At 42.3% G+C, this 22458-nt stretch overlaps 1 protein-coding gene across 1 annotated transcript; it reads left to right on the forward strand.

Annotated features, from left to right (window-relative positions):
- Positions 1-410: 410 nt before the first annotated feature.
- Positions 411-21955, forward strand: C4H4orf17 (chromosome 4 C4orf17 homolog). The gene is made up of 8 exons (XM_027825430.2): positions 411-1105; positions 14210-14422; positions 14529-14596; positions 15426-15593; positions 17002-17083; positions 19127-19298; positions 20535-20578; positions 21762-21955. Exons 1-8 carry the CDS (start codon positions 952-954, stop codon positions 21953-21955), a joined length of 1095 nt encoding a protein of 364 aa, XP_027681231.2. The 5' UTR covers positions 411-951.
- Positions 21956-22458: the final 503 nt, after the last annotated feature.

Here is a 22458-nt window from a genome sequence, read left to right on the forward strand (position 1 = left end):
ACTAGTTAAGGTCAGCCGAGCAAGCACGGCTGAACAGAAAAACTCCCATGTTTTACTCCTCTGGCAACACACACACAGGGAAAAACAATTATTTTTGATACATATTGAAAGAGGTATAAATGAGAAAGGTTTTTGTGATGTAAATATAGAGATGGCATAAAACAACTCAAATATTCTTAAAATGCTGCATTAGAGCTGGAGGTCCCAAATGTATCGTATCCAAGGTGATAAATTCAGGGCTGAGAGAGACAGACAGTGTGAGAGTATTATTATAAGGAGGGGAGGGCGAAGAAACAAGCTGAAGGTAGTGAGTCATAAAGATATCTAAAGCGAGGTAGTGAGTCGTAAATATATCTGCTATACTATCTGAGTTTTCAGCAACAGTAAACTGTAGAATGGTAGTTTACCATCCAATCACAATACCATCTACTATTAATAAATATATCAAAATCCTAAGGAAAGGTGGCATTCCTCACCCATTACTGCCTGCCCTCTTCTTCCCACACACAACTCAACAACAAATCCAGTCTCCCCTCTCTGTCATTTCCTCCTATAAAGAAGTGTCCCTGTTTCTGCAAAGATGTGTGCAGCAATGAATGGTGGACCATGTGGGCAGAGACTTTGCATGTGTAGAAGAGCAGTTCAGTGCTGGCTAGTGGTAATTGACCAAAGTGGTTCCAAGACTATTATGCCATCCCCTAGAAGTGGAGCCTTAGACAGTCTCCAACTGAGCCTGTGCCTGCTTAAGGCTGCCCCAGAAGGAATATTGAAGAGACAGTAACAAAGTATAAAACAGTCACAAGAAAAACCAGTAGCAATTCAAGTGTTCTGCTCCCTTCATGCCCATGACTATTGTTATTCTGTACTTCCAGCATTTGGCCGCTGCTGATGAGACACTGTCAGAACCCAGTAGCCCAAGAGTTGCTGTGGGGAGAATAGCAAAGTTACATCATGAATATCAATTTCAAACAACAGCCTCAGCCTCAGTTCAACTACAGAGCAGTAACACAGGGAAGCCTGAGCGATACTCCTTTTGGAAGAGCAACTGGAACTTATTTTCTCTCCAGACACATCCCACATCCCAGGGCAGTCTGCCATATTCAAGGTAAAACATCCTCCTAGAGACGCATAACCACATCCGGCCTGATTCTCCTGAAAAGAAATGTTTGTGTTTTAGGTCTTTCTTTAAAAAAAAAAAATTACTCAGCAGCAAACATGAAAAATCCTTCACGTTTGTTTCCAGTTTCACAAGAAAAAAAAGTACCCAAAGTGTAAATCTAGGTACCAGAATGAGAGGAAAGGAGATGGAGAGATAAGGAGATACTGAAAGACTGAAAGTCAGATAATCTAAAAATGTCTCAGACTGGGTTTGCGGGTCTGGCATTTAGAATTTGGCCCTGCAATTGGAACTTAATTAACGAATCTGTGGATGATGATTCATGAACCATATTGGAACCTAACTCATTCTTCTATAGTACTCAAGAGACAATACAACTAACATGAGTCAGCTTTTCTTTTGTTTTTTAAAATCCCTACAGTCAAGAGGATGGCGTGGTCCGACTTTGAATTAGAGCTGGTCAGAAAATTTCAGCACAAAGGAAATTTTTTTTTTAAATGTTGCAATGCTCCCCCACCTGCTTTTCTGACCAGCTCCATTTTTTAACACACACTTGTGGAGTAAAAAGGTGTCATTTTTACATAATCCCTTCTTCAAAGAGAGCCTTGTTTAGAGTGAGAGTCTGTCATCAATTAACAGTGTACTCAACTGCTAAGCCACAACTGACATTCTAGGGCACCTGCTTTCCATTTAGAAAGCTACCCACTTTAAACAGTATAGGTTAACTTAAGGGAGAGATTTTCAAAGGCACAAATGACAATTAGGTGCCTGTCTCCCATGGTCCCTATTAACAAAATTGCTTTATTTTAATAGGGCAAAACCACCCCGGCCCCACTAGCACCTGCTGGAGAGGAATGTGCCACTGCGCGTTCCATAGCACAGGTAGAAAGGCATTGAGGTCTCCTACTGTGCAGTAATGAAGACCCGGGCCCTTCTGGGGGGCAGAATGCAATCTACCCTACCTGGTCATGTTCAAGACATGTTCAAAATCCTGGAATTCCTTCCTCCAGATACCCGAATGGATGGAAATGGCTAAGTCTTCACTGTTGAATTAACCCTGGCTCTTACCTGGGTTTTAGCCCAAACCCCTCTATTGTCCACACAGAAAAACCTTTTACCCAGACTCTTAGGTGCTTTAAGCCAGGGTTAGTTTACTCAGCTGGGGGGTGGGGGGGGGTACAGATTAGAGCCCAGGATCCACTTTAACTGAGGATGAAACCCACCAGTTTTGCAGTGAACACACAGGATAAATCACTTGAGTACTGATAGTCCTCCAGTGCCTTCTCACACTCCCCCCCACCCCCCCGTGCCCCCGCCAGCAAGACAGACAAGTTCTCTCACAACTGACTGGGAAACAATCCTAGAGCATCTCAGTACAAAGAACCATGGGATTTGCCCCAGAAGTCCTAGTGACAGTGGGGGTGCAGCACCAGTGAGGATGCAGTAACTCAAGTATGGCTTAGCAAGGGGGATGCTCAAACCCAGGCTGGGCTAACCTGGGTGCCAGTCAGGGTATGTCTACACTGCAATAACAAAAAAACACACACACACACCCCAAAACGGCAGTGAGTCTCATAGCCTGGGTCATCTGACTCAGGCTTGCACAAAGGGGCTAAAAACAACAGTGTAGATATTCCGGTTAGGCTGGTCCCTGGACTTTGAGACCCTCCCTCCTCACCAGATTTCAGAGCGTGGGCTCCAGCCGGAGCAGAAAGGACTGTGTTGTTTTATATTCAAGTAATCCGCTAATAATTCGTAGCTAGCAATTTAACAACAGTCTTTATTGGATACATAGTTAACATATACACAGAGCATCTTAGCTTAGGTCAGCCTAACCTCTAACCTAAAACCCACAACCTCCTCCAGCTGTCAGCTCCTACACCTTCGAAATCCTAGCCATTCTCTTAAAGCCACAGTAACACCACATCTCACTTCCTTAGCACAAATGTATTTGTATATATAACAGAATTTTCTAAACAGCTTTCTATAAATCTTTGAAAAGGTCTCCTTTGGCTTTATCGCAGTCAATGATAGGAGATCATATTGTGGTGGGTATAAACGTTACACACTATCAGTGTAAGAAAGAGACTGTTAGAGGAGTCAGATCTAAATCTGGAAAAAGCAGAGAGAATTTGCCAGACTGCCTTCTCCAGCTGTCAGCTGCCACACCCTGAAGATTCTGTTCATTCCCTTAAAGCCACAGTAACACCACAACGTCTATACTGCTATTTTGAGCCCCGTAGCACAAGCCTTGAGAACCCATCAGTTGACTCAGGCTCTGCTGCTATGGCTTTTGTTTGCAGCATAGACATACCCTCACCGTGCAGTGAAGACCTACTCTGACTTTGAACATTTGATGCTACAGCTCCATTCAGAGAACAAAAATTAAAAGGCATCTCCAGTAACTATGCCTGCATATGCAGACTAAGGCCAATTTCTGCTCTCAGTTATACATGTATAAATCTGAAGTTCATTCCATTGTGTTCTGTACAGGGCAAATTTACAACACTGTAATTGACAGCAGAATCTGGACCTATTTCACCTTCCTCATCTGTTTTACTATTCTCTCTGAAGAAGAAAACTTTACAAACTACTTCATTTTTTTTAAAACCAGTTACCAAGCACAACTCAAATGTAAATGAGCAGGCAACAGTAAATGGCAGCTGCGAGGCCCCTCCAGCAATAGTCTGGATGTAACATGATTACCGTGGAACCGTAGGCTCTGAGAAATCCGACTTAGGCTTTGTCCACACTATCGCGGTAAGTCGACCTAAGCTACGCAACTCCAGCTACATGAATAACGTAGCTGGAGTCGACATAGTTTCGGTCAACTTACTACTGGGTCCACACTACGCTGGGTCAACGGGAGACACTCTCTCGTCAACTTACCTTAGTCTTCTCATTCGGGGTAGAGTACTGGGGTTGACTGGGGAGCGATCTGCAGTTGATTTGTCGGGTCTTCACTGGACCAACTGAATCAACCTTGGTGCATCGATCCCCAGCGTGTCAATCCGGGGGGTAGTGTAGACAAAGCCTTAGGAAGCACATCTCCTCCCACCTTGTATTTGGCACAGCCCTGCACAGCATATTGAGAAAAAAATCCCCTTATATAACTACCAACATGTCATAGCTTCCCGCCATCACTTAAATAACTCTCACCCTTCCCCAATAGCAGCCATATGTTTCAGTGTAGTTTGTAATGCCAGCTCAATGGTCTAGATATAGTGCGCTACACACTGCCACACATGAGCCCTGGGTGTGATCATCATTCCTACTCCTTTCTTTCCTGAATCAGCAGATACAAGGAGGGAAGCCCCTAAAGGCCCTGAGAAAGGAAGGTCTCCATGTCACTTAGCAAATGAACAAAATGGCCCTGAAACTTGGGTCCAGATACAAAACTTCCTTAAAGTTCAGGGGCAGCTGTTTCTGGGGGTTTTGTTTACAGTCCTTACCATTTGCTGGGCTCTGGAGGGAGTCCCTATTCAATCCCCCTCCTCCAGAAATATAGTGGTGGTCATGATGCAGGGTCCTGGGAAAGGCTGACTGACTGATGGAGCTATCTGGATATTCAGTTTAGAATTCCGTATCAAACTTCCCACTTTTGTGTAATTTCTGTATAAATACACTGTGTTGGTGGTATGCGGGGAGTGGTGGGAATGCTCACACATGGCCAGGTACCTATTGCCAAGGTATATTGTGAGTCACTAAGGGGAACAAAAACCAGTCGCAAATTGGTTATTAGAGAAACATTAAGATTAGTGGACGTAGGACTGGCGGGAGTAATTATGGAGCACTTGGCTTACGTACCTTTTGCAGTGAGGACTGAAGGGTGAAGCAGCTCAAACTGGTTTTGAAAGATACATAATAGGTAACACTATTTCTTGTATCTGGAATAGAGGCTTTTGAAAGAATAAAAGGAACCCAATTTCCTTTGGCCTAGTCTACACTACAAAGTTAGGGTGACAAAAGTCACCTTGTGTTGACCGATTTGTGCATGCGTCTGTCCAGTAGTCCTGCCTCAAGGTATGAGTATCAACCACAGGGCAGACTGTCAGGGAACAGGGCACAAACCCCAAATTGGTTTTGAGCTCCTTACTCAGATTTCACCAATGATAATTCACCACTTATCAAGTGTGGACTCCTCAGACACTATAACAGCCTTAACATGGAGTCACAGACAGTCCCGCGGGGTATTCCAATCTATTTTGACACCCAGGTGACCATACCTTGGTGAAAGATCACAACAATATTTAGGTTACTCCCAGTCCCAAAGGATCAGTCACTTACCCCTGGTCAATTGTACCTTAGATCTCACACCAAAGACGACGCTTGTAGCCAATCCTATAGTGAACTATATAAAGATTTATTAACAAGGAAAAGGAAATAAGAGAGTTATTTACAAGGTTAAAGCAGGTAAACACATATACACATAAAAGAGTTCCAGTCTTAAGTTTCAAAAGGTAATAGAAGCTACTATAATAGGCAAGCTCTAGATGTCCTTTAGTGCTAACCCACGCCCAGCATTGGGGATTGTTTGCTTATGCTTTGTCATTCTTGTTCCTCAGAGTCCAAGCAGCATGAAAGATACAGTTTCTCCTTGTTAGCACTTTTTATTCCTTCCCCCTTTCTGCTTCAAGTTGAGCAGTTGGGAGGAATTCAGTTGCACGTTTCCTCTTCATGGGAGGTTTCAGGGAGAGAAGCAAACAACAAAGTCTTTGGTCCTCTAATGTTCCACAGAGGTTTGTCTGGTGTTGATGGGCCTTCTTTCATTTGGCAGGAGATAACATCTTCTGTGGCAAACTAGTATTTCACACTTGGTAATGCTTTTCTCCTGACTGGTGATTTACAGTTACAGAGCAAACACTTAAACTTTACCTTATAACATGGGATACAGATATTATAAGTGAGATTAGTGCAGGCAGCAACTTACAAGCATTCCATAAAGTCCAACACAACACATTTTATAACTCTAATACCTATGTTAACACAGGTGAGCCAAATTGGCTTGAGCAATGTATTTGTCAGTGTTCAGCTGAAGCCTACGAGCCTTGGCATGGGCTGGTCTGCCATCATCACAGCGTCCACACAAATTTGTCTCTGGCCAACCTAAGTGCACCATTATGGTGACAAATTAAAACCACCTCCCCAAACGGCATGGAACCATGGTCAATGCACTGAGATCAACGCAGTGCAAACATAGACACTTCTTTACCTGTATCGACCCTAACAGTCCTCCAACAGCTGCCTCACAACGCCCTGCGACAGTGACCACTCTGGTCACAATTGTAAACTCCACTGCCCAGGGGACATGAAGCCCAGAAACCACAACCCTCCTGTTAGCCCCCCATGTATTTTTGAAACATCTTTTCCTGGTTACCTACCTTAGTGAGCGCACCTATCAGCTCTCCGGTGTGCGCCGCTGCCCAATGACTATGCTGGCTCCAGGCATGAGACACGCTCCTGCCTGGAATAGATAGGAGATATTGGATCTCCTGGGCCTGTGGGAAGAAGAGGCTGTGAAAGCACACCTATGGACCAGTCACAGAGATGTGGACATCTATGAAAAAATTGCCCTGGGGATTCAGGGAAAGGGGTATGACAGGGATCAGTAGTAGTGCCCCTTGAAAACCAAGGAACTGTGGCAGGCGTACCACAAGGCCAGGGAGAGCAACAATTGATCTGGTGCGGAGCTGCAGATCTGCCACTTTTATGAGTGGCATGCCTTACTTAACGGAAACCCCATCAGCACCCCGCAGACCACTCTGGATACCTCAGAGGAGCCCAAGACAGACCACCTGCCATGAACGGGAAGGAAGAGGGAGATTCGGTGCGGGGTTCCAGCCATGACCTATTTGAGACTCCAACACAATCTAGCCAATCCCGCCAGTGGAGTTCAGACAAGCCTGATGAAGGGGAAGGGACTTTGGGTAAGCATCTGCATGGTTTTTTCCTTTAAGTTTTAAATTTAAAGATGGCGCTCAGCCCATCCCCAAGCACTCAAGACACAGGTATCAACTTTTCATAGATCCATACTTATTACAGGGAACTCCCACGTCAGTCACAACAGCATTCTTAAAATTCACACCAGGAGGAGGATTTCCCCCCATATACCATGCACACATACTGCAAATTGTACTTTAAATATATTCTGAGGTTTATTTTTTTTTAAAAATCGGTATTTCTGAGTGTCTTTGTGGTGCCTGCCATGGTTCCTTTGTTTTCGCACGGCACTGCTGCTGACCCCTGTCATACTCCTTTCCCCTGTGCAATTTTTTCATAGACGTCCCCGTTATTGAAAAGTGCCATGGTGTTGCCAGCAGCACAGGCATCCAGTGTCTAGACAAATGAAACCTGTCCTGCTCTTCTCTTGTGCATTGTCAGCACCTGACGGATTGAGGTGAATGTACAGTGCATGCGCCAATTCCTCCTGCAATTCACTGTGATCACTTTAATACGTTTGAGTTTAGTTCAGCAACAGCCATTCTGTTCTCACTCAGGGGCAATGACAGGGTTAACCAGGGGCCAGCCAGTCTTCAGAAAGGAAAGTGTGTATTCAGAACAAAAGGATGACACAGAAAACATGCCATAAAACAATAAACAGCTTTCATGCTCACTACCAAGTAACACCTATCAACCACACAGAACCCTGGTAGGTCTCAAAGTCCTTTAAACCCACTGGTGGGGTTTGTCCTTCTAGGTCACAGTGTCCTATTAGTTATTGCATCAAGTGAGAGTGAACCCGCCTCTGTATCAGGCTGGATTTTATACAATTCTCCGTTCTTTGTTTGCTGGGCCGCTTTAGCCTGGTCAAATCAGTAGATGCAATTCCCCCCAGGGTGTGTTACTTCTCCAGACATGTTTATCTGTCTAGAGCAGAGTTTCTCAAACTCTGGTCCGTGGATCACCAGTGGTCCATGAGCTCCATTCAGGTGATCTGTGGATAGTTCCCTCTAAGGTGCGTGCCTGGGTGGCCGCACACAAAACAATGAAGGGCCACCCACCCAAATAGTGGAGCCGCGCAGGCGTGGCTCCACTAATTAGGTGCCTGGACCCTGGAGAAGAAGCACATGTAAGGTGAGGTGGTGGCCTTGGGGGGAATAGGGGATAGGTGGGAGGGGGTAGTGGGGTGAGAAGAGGGAATGGGAGGAATTTGGGACGTGCAGGGCTGAGGTGGCCAGAGAAAGAGGTGACTTTCCACAGCTCCAGGGCTGTGGCTGCCAGGGAGAGATGGCCCTTCTTCCCAGCCCCAGCTCGGGGGCTGCTGTGGCGGGGGAGAGAGGAAGAGATCACCTTCCCCCGGGTCTCCTTCCCAGCCCCAGCTCAGGAGCTGCTGAGGTGGAGAAGAGAGGGCACACCCATCACATTAGAAAGGTAAGAGTACTGATATTAAAATATGACTTGTGTGCTTTTATTTGTAGAACAAAAAATGTTAATTATTAAGGTTTTTTTATGTAGTGCTTTTATACAAAGTGGTTTACAATAATTAGCTAACAGTACAAACAACATCTGGAAAGAGCATTAAGTGGTCCGCCGAGACCCTCAGCAATTTTCAAGTGGTCCAAGAAAAAAAGTTTGAGAACCACTGGTCGAGAGATTTGCAATAAATTAACCTCAGTGATTTTAATTCCTGATAGTTCATTCATGCTAGATGATTTCCCCACAGTCTTGTTTTGTCTTTGATTGTCTGGTTTCAAAAAAAAAAAAAAAAAATCAATCCATTCACATCTGGGGAGATAACCATACAAAGGGTGAAGTGGTGGGAATGGAAACAGGCACACATTTTTCATAAGAAAATATATGAGAAGTTTCCCAGTTCTCCACAAAATAAACCCATCGTTTTTGCTATAACCTTGATAAAAAGTGTGCTTACTTTTTTAATTTATTTTTTACTATGGAAAAATATTTTTCATTCTTTGATAATTAAAAACCTAGCTGAAGGGACTTGCTCCTACATTTACTTGACAGTCACATTCTGGCAGGGAACAATCATGGAAAATTTCAGCCCAAAAGACACACATTTCGGAATGTTGTAAGTTTAACACATGGAATTAAAATGAAAACTGCTCTGAAGCCCTAAAATCTATAAGGCCCTGATCTTGCAAATAATTACAGACTTGCTCAACTTTAATTACACGCATAGTCCCAGTGAAGTCAACTTTGAAGTGTGCATGTGTTTAAAAGATTGGGAGATCAGCTGCATTAGGGACACACAGGAGGACGAGAATAAGACTAGAGTGGTCTTGATCTCCCAGTTACCTTATGTAGCGGTGACTCCACATTCCCAGTCCTGAATTTTCCCAAAACTGTCTGACCTGAAGGGGCCAGGCTTCTTCTGAAACACTCAGAGAAATAATAAGATTTGTTTGCTGCTTTGAAGAGATAAAAGCATATTGCAGCTTATTAACTTTACTGGGATAAATACACACGCAAGCACAGCACTGAGTTGGTTTATTGCAAAGATAAAATACATTTATTAACAAAAGGGCACAGGGTTAAGTGATACCAAGTAGAACGAATAAAGTTAGAAAGGGTTACAAAGAAAAGTAAAAATACACATTCTAATGGCTAAGACCTAACTTAATAAGCTAGTTTTTGTTCAAGGTCCTTTCCATTCTTTCATTTCCAGAGACATCAATCCCCATGGTTGAAGGACTACCTTTCTCAGCTTGCAAAAGCACTGGCCCCTTGTGTCTGGCCAGTAATAGATGCCAAGATGGCTTCTCCTCTCTATATATATCTTCCTGAACTTACTGTTTTGTTCCAAGGCTCAGGATGACCTCATGCTGTTCTTCTCTTCCTGTGGACTTCCCATCCCCCTGCTGATTTGTATATAAATGAAGCTTCCCGTTATTGGTCACACCTTGCTTAATTTCACTGGAGACAGGTAGATAGGATTTCTCCCAGACAGGAAGGAAGGTAGCTGTTTCTCCCTGTGTTTGGTCACAGACTTTAAAGCATGAGATCACTGAGTATCCATATTTCCTCATATAGTGTTAATACATACATTTCACAATTATATTAATCACCAGTATGTCATTAGCTTTCAGAAGAGGCCTTACCTGATACACTTTTATAAAACAGTATATTATATACAATCAGTTAATTCTATTACCTATTTGAGGTTCAGACCCAGCCTTTATTGCCAAGAGAAAGTTTCTCTCTCTTGCTGGGGAGTAAATGCCTTGCTGTCTTCTCCCTCACTGGATAGCTTTGTTTACCTTCTATATATAGATGGACTGTCATTGTCCGTCCAGCCTGGGCATCAGGCAGAGACAAACACATACACATTCCTTTGTCTATGGCAGGCTGGACTTATGGATCGCTTGCCAAATACATTTTTAGAATATAATTCTAGCACATATTCATAATTCTTTGTACACACCCTGTGCAGACATCTTGCAAGAATATTAATGATCAGTGAGTTATTAATTTTCAGTTGGTATCTTACATGCTACTTTTTAGATACAGATAATGACAACAGTGTGCTAAGTGTGGTGTGTATGTCAGGCCTGAGAAGAGCTGCTAACACAGCTGCCTGCCACAGAACCACAAATGGGCCTCTCTGTCACACCCACCAACTGCATTTTGTCCTCTTTTGCAACACATCCAGGGTCCAAATTCATGGTGGGGAGGCCCAAAATGATAGGCCAATGTCTTCTTCCTCCTTCATGGCCACCTCTTCCTCCTACCCATGCTGAGGGGGCACTGACCCCTGCACAGCTGCACCCTCTGGCCCAGCACCACAACCCACAACTCTGGTCCAGTGCAGAGGGGAGGGAGGTCCTGCACTCACAGTGGGGCCCCTCTCCTGCAGGGCCAGGCCCAGCTCCCTGCTCCCCCCAGGACAGAAGGCAATGCTGAAGGTTAACTGTGGGATGGGATCGCTCTCCAGTCATCCCCACCTCCTGAGCCCTCGCTTTCAAACTGGTCATGTGACCTATCTAGAACCCAGTGAGAGACACCAGTGTTGGCCCATTACTAGATGGAGATGGGAAAATTGTTGTTAATTATGCAGGAAAAGTGGAAGTATTCAATAAACATTTCTGTTCTGTTTTTGGAAAGAAGCAGGATGATGTACTCCTATCACACAATTCTGATAATGAAGTGCTTTCCAGTCTAATAGCAAATGAAAAGGATGTTAGACAACAGCTACTAAGGATAAACCTTTTAAAATCAGCAGGGCCAAATAACTTGGCCAAAAACATCCCAGTTGGCTGAGAGATAACTGGCCCACTGATGTTAGTTTTTTAAAAATCTTGGAATACTGGGGAAATTTCAGAAGACTGGAAGAGTACTAATGTTGTGCCAATATTCAAAAAGGGCAAATGGGATGGCCCAAGTAACTATAGGCTGGTAAACATGACCTCAGTCCTGGGTATAATAATAGGAAAGATGATATGGGAGTCAACGGATAAAGAATATAATTAATGCAAACCAACATGGTCTTATGGAAAATAGGTCTTGTCAAGTAAACCTTATTTCACTGGATGAGGTTACAAGTGTGGTTGATAATGGTAACTGTGTAGATGTAATATACGTGGATTTCTTTAAGACGTTTGACCTTGTACCACAGAATATTCTGATTAAAAAATTAGCACTATACAGTATCAATAAGAGCACATGTTAAATGGATTAAGATCTGGCTAACCAACAGAGCTTGAAAAGGAGCTGGCAATAGGGAATCATAATTGAACGAGGGTGTTTCTAGCAGGATTCTGTACTAGGACTGATACTACTCATCATTTTCATCAATGATCTGAAAGTACAGTAAATATAAAATCTCTCCTGATAATATCTGTGGATGACAAAGATTGGGGGAACAGTCAACAACGAGGACAGAGCAGCCATATAGTGATCTAGGTTGGTTAGGAAGTTGAGCCCCTTCAAACAAACTGCGTTTTAATATAGCCAAATGCAGTTATACACCTCAGAACAAGGAATGCAGACCAGCCCTTTGGAATGGGGGCCTGTATCCCGGAAACCAGCGACTCTGAAAAGGATTTAGTGGTCCCAGTGAACATGTAACTCATAATGAGCTCTCAGGGCAATGCTGTGGCAAAAAGGGCTAATGCAGTCCTGGGTTGTATAAACAGGGCAGCCGGGAGGTGGTTATGGCTTTGGCGAGATGGATATGAAATAACGCACACAGTTACGATAACCGCCTTTTAAAAAGGATGTTGAAAAATTGGAGCGGGTGAAGAAAAGAGCCACAAAAATGATCTGAAGGCCAGCGAAAATGCCTTACAGGGAGAGACTTAAAGAGCTCCGTCTGTTTTGTTTATCAAAAAACAGACTGCGAGGTGATTAGATTCCAGTGCATAAGTACCTTCATAGGGAGAAAATACCAGGCATGAAAGAGCTCTTTAATCTAGCTGAGAAAGATACAACAAGAACCAGTGACCGGAAGCTGAAGCCAGACAAATTCAAACAACAAATGAGGCACAATTTTTTTGAAGAGTGACAGTGATTAACCATTGGAACACACCTCCCAAGGAAAGTGGCAGCGCCTCCATCTCTTGCTATCTTCAGCTCAAGAGGGATCCCTTTCTAGAAGACATGATTTAGCCAAACACAAGTTACTGAGTTCAATGCAGAGGTAACCAGGTGAAATGTAATGGCCTGTGACATACAGGAGGCCAGACTAGATGATCGAATGGCCCTTCTGGTCCTGAACTCTCTGAATCTGCACAGAGATAAGCGGGACACACACGTTATTGAAATAAGTTTATAGAAGAAAAACAGATGTGCCCGATGGCATCTGAAAGATAAAAAATAGACCCATTAATTAGAAAGCCCTACACTGTAACTGTCGCATCCCTCATCCAGGGAGAGGAGGCCTGCAGGAAGGCCCATGGTTAATACTTAGCTGTCTATTAACATTTGCTATCTATTAACCCCTGTTAAGTAAATTTGAATTGCTCTATCGGACTGTTGTCCTGAGGGGAAAGAAAGGAAAGCAGTTAGGACATCATCACCATCATCACTTGATTACCAGTTGACTGTGTTCCTCTGCCCTCTACTGGAATAGGTGATATCTATTATCCAAATGTTTAAACGTTAGTTCCCTCTGCCAGCTGTGCTAGCAGTGGCTTCTTTTGCTACATAAGCAGAGACTTGGTTTGAAGGGTCACAAGCAGAACTGTGGAAAACCTGCTGATTTAAGTTTGTCTGTTTTGGGGGAACTATAACAACAGGTGGTTTCTGTTTACCCAGGCTTGGCCTCGAAGGGCTACACTTGGGATTTTGGTTTCATACCAACTTTAAAACATAAGGGAATCCAGAGCAAATCTCAGTGGGTTACAAGGGCTTGTCTATATGAGGGGAAAAGTCTGCAGTAGCTAGTGCGGAATACCTAGTGCACACTAGCCCCTCTGCACTAGCTCACAGTGTGGACACACTTATTTCTCACCTTCATTCACAGTAGCTTAATGATTTAGGAGTACATTAAGATAAGCCTCCCAAGAGCACTCAGTGTGCTTTAAATTCACTCCCTAGCTTACTGTGCACTAACTTTCCCATGCAGACAAGCTCCAAGAGTGGCCTGCTAAGAGAAGAAGCCCAGAGCAACACACAGAACTATTAGAGATGCAGAGAAAACTTGCACAGAACCTGCCAATCCTGCCAGCATTATCAAGCAATATAAATATAAATACCTCCTTTCTCCACCTAGAAAGGGCTGGATGCAGAACTTATCAAAGCATCTCTTTTCAAGCATCAGTTAGAAGAGTCATTTCTCAAAAGGACACGAGGTGTCCACTCCCCACAAGGGCTGTGCACACACCTTCTGCAGCATTCTTGGTCTCTGCCAGAGCAGGTTGTGAGGGGCCAAGCAGAGGACCCAGAGTCATGATTAAGGCCTATTGGATTAGCATAAGAGTCATGGAGACACTGGCACTCTCCTTTCAGTGCAGCACATATTCTGGTACTGTATACATTCTCCTTTTTACAGGCACTAAATTCACTCCACACAAAAATCAATGAGTTTTGATAGCTGCAGCCTCCACCCACCCAGCAGAGGCCCTAACCCTGAGATGGTCTGCAGAAGATTGTTTAGGGTGATAAAGTTTGCATCTGTGTTCGCCTCTCCTCCAGGGTTAAATAATGCACCTGTCTGCGTTGTGAGAGATGCAGGGAGTCTTTCAAGACCACACCAGGCTGCCAGCAAAATCCTAATCCCACAGCGAGAATATGATCAGCAACATGGGCTAACTGGGCAGGGCGTGGGCACGCCATCTTCTAGCAGCATTACACTAAGACTCCAGGCTTATCCACACATTGGGAAAGGTCCATCACGACCAAGTTCACGTGAGTAGCCATGATTTTGCTAACCCCACAGACTGTTAAAATGGAATTTTATTGTCTTGATTTCAACATAAACTAACTGAAAACACATTTCTGTATTAATTTCCAGAGCCTGGGAGAGAAGAAATGGCTGAGTTCTCTAAAAGGACAAGAGACTCCCTTGCTTTACTGAGAAAGGTAAAGAAAGATTTGCAGTTATTCATAGCAGCTCTGTGCCCTCAGCACCTAGGTACTGTACATCCACTCCTAGCTCTCAAACTGCCAGGGAGAGCAACTGTACAACACAGACTGTGGCCTTTAAAATATGACAAGGACCCAAAATAAGGGATCACAAACATCAAGCAAGTAGAGGAGGGAGCTTTTAAATGTTGTGGTTTCATCTCTAATATACAACTTCTAATGTCTAACTTTTCATTCATATATATATGTAATGTCTAACTTTTCATTCTTCAGCATTTTTATGTCAATAATTTAAACTAATTGAGAGTCCGAGCATGTGCTGCATTATATACAAGAGGTCAGGTTTTTTTTATAGCCATGCTCAATAATCTGCTACAGTTAACAATTCAAAACTTTGCCTACAATGACTCACATCCACAGAGATTTTCTTTTTGAATAGAAAAATCCAGATTTAAGGATTATGACCTATATCCAGAGAGCTCTTTAGGTGTCTAAACCACAGTTTTAGGCACCTAAGCCCCAATCTTAAGCACCACTGTGATCCACAAAATCCCTGCTTGGCTGCCTCAGCTAACTCAACAAAGTCCCTTTGTGGATCTGGGTCTATGGCACCAACATCTGGACATATTGGGGCACTGCACCTATTGTGACCAGCGATTGGAGACTAAATTATTAAGTATTTCTCCTTTTTTGTGGCCCTGTTGCATGGAATCTCTAACAGTTTTAGCGATGCTTTTAGGAACCCAAGATTGGGTACGTCTTCATTTAGACTTTAATTGTGTAAGTGGTATCTGCTGAATCCTTGCATACCTTACTTTCTACTTAGGAAGATCCTTTGAAAAAACAACCAGGTCGTCCTCTGACTGCAGATGGCCATGAGATCCATCCTTCTGTTCTTACCCGTCCCTCTTCTCCAGCCCATTTTATGCATTACAAGCCAGAAGTCAGAGAGAATATAAACTATGTTCCAAACTATCTGGATCAGGAAATAAAAGTAAGATATAAGTAGTAAATGGTAACCTTTTGTGTTATGTTTCAGAATAGCAGCCTTGTTAGTCAGTATCTGCAAAAAGAAAAGGAGTATTTGTGGCACCTAAGGGACTAACAAATTTATTTGAGCACAAGCTTTCGTGAGCTACAGCTCACTGCTCACGAAAGCTTATGCTCTAATAAATTTGTTCGTCTCCAAGGTGCCACAAGTCCTCCTTTTCCTTTTGTGTTATGTTTCCATTTCCCAGAAGGGGGCGCCTGGAGGTTTCAATTCTTGCTGCCTGTATCTAGCTGACCTGTTAATTTGTATTCAGAGGTTATTTTGGGAGTTCCTAGGGAGCTGCCCCTGCCAGACTGGAAGCCTCATACAGTATTCCCATTGGAAATGTCAGAAGTGGATAGAGCAGAGTAGTAGTTACCTGATCTGCAATCAGTGCTCTCTGCAACGCCGTGTACATGGCATACTCCCCAAAGCTCCAGTTCCCCTGCAGTGCTGTGTAGACGGTGCTCTCCTCATTGCACAGTATGAATGTCTGTCTACTAGGGCTGCACAAAACTGTGCAATTTCATTCTGAGCAGTTTGCACAACTAAAATTTTGCACAATTTCACAACTGAACCGAAACAGGCAAAAATTGTAAACAGTTTAGTGCTATAAAGTAGGGCTGTCAACTAACTGCAGTTAACACAAGCGATTAATGCAAGACAAATTAACTAGATTAAAAATAGTTGTGATTAATCGCAGTGTTAAACAAGAGAATACCAATTTAAATTTATTATAAATATTTTGGGATGCTTTTCTACATTTTCAAATGTATTGATTTCAATTACAACACAGAATACAAAGTGTGTAGTGCTCACTTTATATTATTTTGATTATAAATATTTGCACTGTAAAAAAAGAAAAAAGTGTATTTTTCAGTTCACCTCATACAAGTACTGTAGTGGCATCTCTTTATTGCGAAAGTGTAACTTACAAACGTAGATTTTTTTTTTAAACGTAATTGCATTGAAAAACAAAACAGGGTAAAACTTTAGCCCCCAGAAGTCGAACCATGAAGGGGCATATGAATGTTTAGCATATCAGGCATGTAAATACCATGCAACGCTGGTTACAACAGTGCCACATGAACACCTGTTCTCACTTTCAGGTGATACCATAAATAAAAAGTGGGCAGCATTATCTCCTGTAAATATAAACTTGTTTGTCTTATCGATTGGCTGAAAAAAGCAGGACTGAGTGGACTTGTAAATTGGTATTCTATTATTGTTTAACAGTGTGATTAAAACTGCAATTAATTTAGACTTCTTTAAGTCTCGCAATTATTTTTTTAATCGTTTGACTGCCCTACTATAAAACTGTCTGGCATATTTGCACCCCTTTTTAGTCATAATTGTACTGCCCTTCTTCCAGGTCTTGGAAAAACTTCGTGACATTCTACAGACAGACTCCCTTGCAGAGATCCAAGAGTGGCTGTCAAGGGCAAGTATAAGAGGTAAAATGTGCATGTGTGTTAAAATAATAATTGACATATCACAGTTACCTAGATAGCTGCACTACTATCCTTTCTTATGGTCTCACCAAATGCAACCCCACAGGTGTCAGGCCTTTACATCCTGTGGGTGGAACTCCACAATCCACACACTCTCAGACCAGGACTTGGGTTACAGCTCCCTGGTTTCTAACTGTGACTAATTCAGCAAGTCCAGCTGGGGTTACGCTAGGCAAAGATTTCTCTTTGGGAGCTTTAGACTGCACACATTTGCAATGAGACAGACACAGCTTTTTCAAAACAGAACATCATTTCTTTTGCTTAAAAGGTACACAGTGCTTAGAGAAACAGACTTAAAACAACAAAGACCTAACTGCATTTTCCCTTCCTTAAGCTTAGCCACTCTATCCATAGTGTAGGGGTGTCTGGCTTCCTTCACATCTCTTACATGGGAGAAACACCCTAACCTGCTTTCTTCTCTCTCTGGCTCTGAGTGAGTCCTTTCATCTGTCAGCTTTTCCACTGACACATCCTGACCAGCTTCCATCAGCTCACCCCCCCGAAAAAAAATTCTGCCAGGGGCACTTTTTTAAACCAGTGAGGGTCTTTTGATCTGAGGCTTAGCCTTGGGAAGAGTAAACCATCCTAGCCTGAATTGAGCCAGCCAGGCAAATTCTCCACCAACTGGTAGTCCAGTCATTATTATTTTCACTTTCTTGAAGATGGGTATGTGAGAGACTTCTTATTTGTGTTATTGTTTCACTTCTCCTGTTCAGTTCTGCAACAACCCATTTACAGCCCCATTTGATTTAGCTCTATGCATTCAGCAAGGAAGCAATACAAAATTGAACAGGGAAACCGAGTCACACAATATAAACAACACACATTTCCCCAGTTAATCACAAGGTCATTTTCTGCTTTCCCTTACACTCATGCAATACCTTTGGAGTTCCCACTGAATTGAATTAGTGAGACTGCAAAGATGAAAATGAGGGCAGAATCTGGTTAAGTGTGGTTGGACTAGGGGTAGCAGTTTTGATGACTAGGGTATCATTGACGGCATGCCCTTCTCACAACGGTCTTGATTGAATTATTCTTTTTGAAAGGTACATCTTTCCTAAGAAGGATCATATCTCAATGATGGCAGTAGAAGTTGATCTGTAAGTTGGAAATGCCCCTGAAACACACTGCTCAAAGCAAAAAACTACACCAACGGGAAAGTGTGTACATCACACTGCTACAGTACCGATTCACAAGTGCTCAAAGCACTCAGTCTTTGGCTTTAGCCTCAGCACCTGCTTAATGCACACTGTTATGTCAGCACAATGACTACCAGTCATGTGTTATTACTACTCATGGATAGTTACCCTACCTGTGGACGATCATAATGCCATCCAACTTCTTTATTTAGCCAACCCTGCTATAAATTGATTTAATTCTGCTTTTAGGGACTTCTCACCTGGAGGTGCCCACTCAGGGAACTTGGCTAGGGCTGCTAGCTAGACATAGGCCTAAATCAGTTATCAAAGGGGCTTGAATGAGCAAGATGCCCAATGGCTATGGAAGGAAGAGAGTTATGTAAGCTATGAGTTTAAAGAAACAAAATAGCAAGTGGTATAGTTTTTCAACTCTGCTATACATTTCAGCCCACTTCATGTTTTTGTAGAAAAATTTGACCTAACCAATTTGGAGGCAGATATGACTTTGCCCATCCTCTTCTCCCTACAGCGTTAAAGTTGGATATATAGTGGAAACCTCACAATCTTAATCACAGAGCAACTACTGTCATTGTATAACTAGAAATCCCTTTCCAGCATTTTTTAACTGAAAAAAATCCAACAATTATAGTTTGTTAATAAAAACAGTCTAGCAGTCATGAACTATACAAAAATAAAGCTGTGCATATTTACATACAATTCAGATTTCTATTAGAAGTTATCCAATTGATTGAATATAGCCTTTAATGAAATTTTCCATTTTCTTCAATTTCTTTTTAAAGCAACCTCTTTCAAAGGAAGTTTTTTCTGACGGTTTTTGATGTTTCAGAGAAAGAGTTTGTATCAAATTTGATTCGCTCAGAGATGACTAGCAGGGACTTGCTGAATTATCGGCAAAATACACCAAAAGAAAGTGCAGTGGAGAACTTGAATGTCCATGATACAATGAAGCCTTCTCATATCCCTTGGACAGAACCAAGAGAAGAAGTGAACAAGTTCAGGTAAAGTCTGCTTTAATATTGGAAGGATCAGGGATTTGTTAAACTCAAAAAGTTAGGAGTTTATGTTCATTGTAGGAGAAGGATTCAAATTTTGAATGATTTTCTGAAACTTACCTAAAGCGCTGATGTCTGCAAATTTAAGCTGCAAATCTTGAGAGAACAATTTCTCTCTCTTCCTCCTGATTTCAGGTGCTTCTCTACTTCTAGTCCTGGCAGAAATATTGCGAAGACCAGAAGTATTGAAATATCACCACAGAGGCGGATTCTGATATCAATTAGAAACAAAAGCCCAGGCCTGCAAACGCTTATGCATGTGCTTAAAATTTATGCATTGGGTAGCTCCACTGAAGGCAGACTGCTCACAGGTGACGTTACTTTTGTGCCCATTTGCAGGATCGGGGCCTAAGATAGTGAACAAAAAGAACTCACAATTAGTCAGGCATTTCACAATTGCCCCAAAACATTCAATTTGAATTTGGCTCACTCCATGCTAATTAGGATGGAGAAAACACGTTTTCATATTGAGCAGAGATTTTTTTGTTTTAAAAGCTTAATAGGTTTTGTAACTTTTTCATGCTTTGGCAAGGTACTCTATGAAGCTCTGCAAGAGATATTTGAAATTGTACATGTTCCTATTTCAAAACTTCCCCAAATCCAGATCATTTACCTGTGGCAAAGGATTATTCTGCTTCTAAATCCTGAAAGTCTTTTTTTCTCATCGTTGCCCACAGTCATCAGTAACAAATAAATGAGGTGTTGGGGAAGAGATATGCCTTTTACTACCAGAGGTGAGCCTGGGCTATGAATCTTCAGTGTGTAATATGTTCTGTACATCTGTTGCTGACTATGCCTGTAGACCTAGGAGCTGTTTTGTTTGTATTATTCAATTGTTCTTTAAAGAAATTAACTCACCAAGTCAGACTGGTTTTTGCAAGAAACTTTTCATGCAGAAAAGTCAGCGAATTTAGAACAGAAATGAAGAATGGAATTATATTTAAAAACGTTAATGGTGAAAACCTTGGTTTTGTGATTGACGCTTGTCAGCTAGAGCTTGAATCGAAAATGTTGCTAGCTAGAAGCGATTCCATTCTTGGGTACACAGTTATACAACGGGAGCAGTGCCAAGGTTTACAGGTGCCAAAGAACCCTTTAAGCCATTGCTGCATATTGCAGCTCACTCAAAATCCCTGCTGTTTCTTTTTTTATGGCTTTATAAGCTCTTCCTGTTCTATTCAGGCCTTCAAGTAAAGCATCAGAAGCAAGTAAAGGAACGAAACAAGGTAGGTGATGGAAATTCTAAATTCTAGGACACTATACAGCTAGAAATGTACTCAATGCCATAGAGCAGATGTGTTGCGCTTTGAGGTTTTGTATGTAAGATCCTTGAAAATTTTAAACATTTTAGAGTCTATTTCTACACCGGGATGAAGAGAATTCAATGGCAGTATGAAAAATACAACAGTATGTCAAGTTCATTGGGAGTTAGATTTCTGAGAATCTCTGCTATTACCACCACTGATTCAGCCTCTCTAGATAGAGCATTCATGTATCACTTTCCCCAGAGACTACACCACAATAACAAAGCAGTACAAAGTATACTTATTTGCAGCTGCTGACAATCACTTCAACTACCACCATGAGGTTTGACCTTTCTGTAAATTCTCCTGATTTCTTCCTCCACACAGTCAAAACCTCCTGCTATTCTTCAGACATGTGCCAAACTCTTCCAGTCAACTAGTCTTTGGATTCCACCTTGCCTTTCACCATCAACCAGCACATCTTCCTCTTTGTCCCTAGCCACCCCTCGCCCTCTAAATAAAACATGCTTTCCTAATTAGTCTCCCTCAGCTACCAAAGACACATTTGCAGCCCCTACCCAGACAGCTTCACCTCCCTCAGAGCACCATCTTCCACGTGTCCTACATCTGGTGTGCAGTAAAGGTTAAAGCAGCACAAGCTGAGAAACCCCCAACAGTCTCAATAAGGAGACTACTCCTTCTACAAGAAAGTGGCAGTCTGAATGGTTTATGTGATCATAAGACTGTGCTAGCAGTAACCTGTATTAGCAGAGCTGGATATAGTGAGTTTGACCCAAAAAAGGGGGAGTACACTCTCTTTACACTGGTTCAAAAGTACTACTGTACTATCATTTGTTAGTCTCTAAGGTGCCACAAGTACTCCTTTTCTTTTATCATTCTATAGTGAGTGAAAGTACATAGTTTATAATAGCTGTGGGAGGAGACTTTACATGGGAGCGATGAGAAGGGAAACCAGGGAAGGAATTTTGTAATTTCTCAGAGACCAACAATTTTATCTTCTCAAAGAGTCATCCAGTTGGAGACCCTCCATGCTACTATTTTCATAATACTACCAGAAACACATGGTAAAAGCCAAACAAACATTGAAAAACAAAGCCTAAGCTTAGTGTGGTATAGAGCTTTATTGTTCAAAAATCTTTTCCAGAAAGGGAGAGAGATGGTCATTTGTCCACAAGAGGGGAGAGACTTACAATCCCAATTTCCAAAAATGTACACAGAGGAAGGTCCTCCAGCTCCCAAGGAACGAGCCACAGTCCTTCCTTAGCACTCCGACAGAAGCCCCACCTTCGCTACAGCAAGTTCCCCGTTGATCAGAGACGTCTTACTGCCAGAGAATAACTTCCTCTTCAAAGCTTCTGAAACAGCACAATTGTTCCCTTCAAGTATTACCATATGTACTATTAGCAACAATAATTAAAAACCTACCTAAAGCTGGCTCCCCCTTTAAAAACAAACTTGCGTTAATTTCGTTTAGTCCCTAAGTGTTTCATCAAAAACCACTGAAAAGTACATACAGAATGACTTCCCCGGAAACTTTTGGATATGCTCTTCATTCAAAATGCCTATACAAGTAAGGTTAAGAGAACTGTAATTATAAGATGTTTCATTTACCCTGCAAGACTCTTAACACAGGCATTTCATCTTTAAGGAAACCTAAATTTGCTATTAACTTGGCACATCAAGTGAAGAGAACATCCACTGATGTTATGCTTTCTAGCCTCTCTGAAATGATGCATTGTACAGCAACTGGGCAGTACGACATTACACCTTGATTACACCTTTAGCTGTTGTAACCCACAGAACTAGTCTTTTTCTCTACATTCTAGAGTAGAGCACATGAC

Source organism: Chelonia mydas, chromosome 4, assembly GCF_015237465.2.
Source record: "Chelonia mydas isolate rCheMyd1 chromosome 4, rCheMyd1.pri.v2, whole genome shotgun sequence".
NCBI lineage: Eukaryota > Metazoa > Chordata > Testudines > Cheloniidae > Chelonia > Chelonia mydas.

Coding starts and splice junctions, on each gene's coding strand:
- C4H4orf17 (XM_027825430.2), top strand. CDS start 952: ATGAATATCAATTTCAAACAACAGCCTCAGCCTCAGTTCAACTACAGA. Junction 14,597..15,425: donor CCCTTGCTTTACTGAGAAAG/GTAAAGAAAGAT, acceptor CTTTCTACTTAG/GAAGATCCTTTGAAAAAACA. Junction 17,084..19,126: donor GTCAAGGGCAAGTATAAGAG/GTAAAATGTGCA, acceptor TTGATGTTTCAG/AGAAAGAGTTTGTATCAAAT.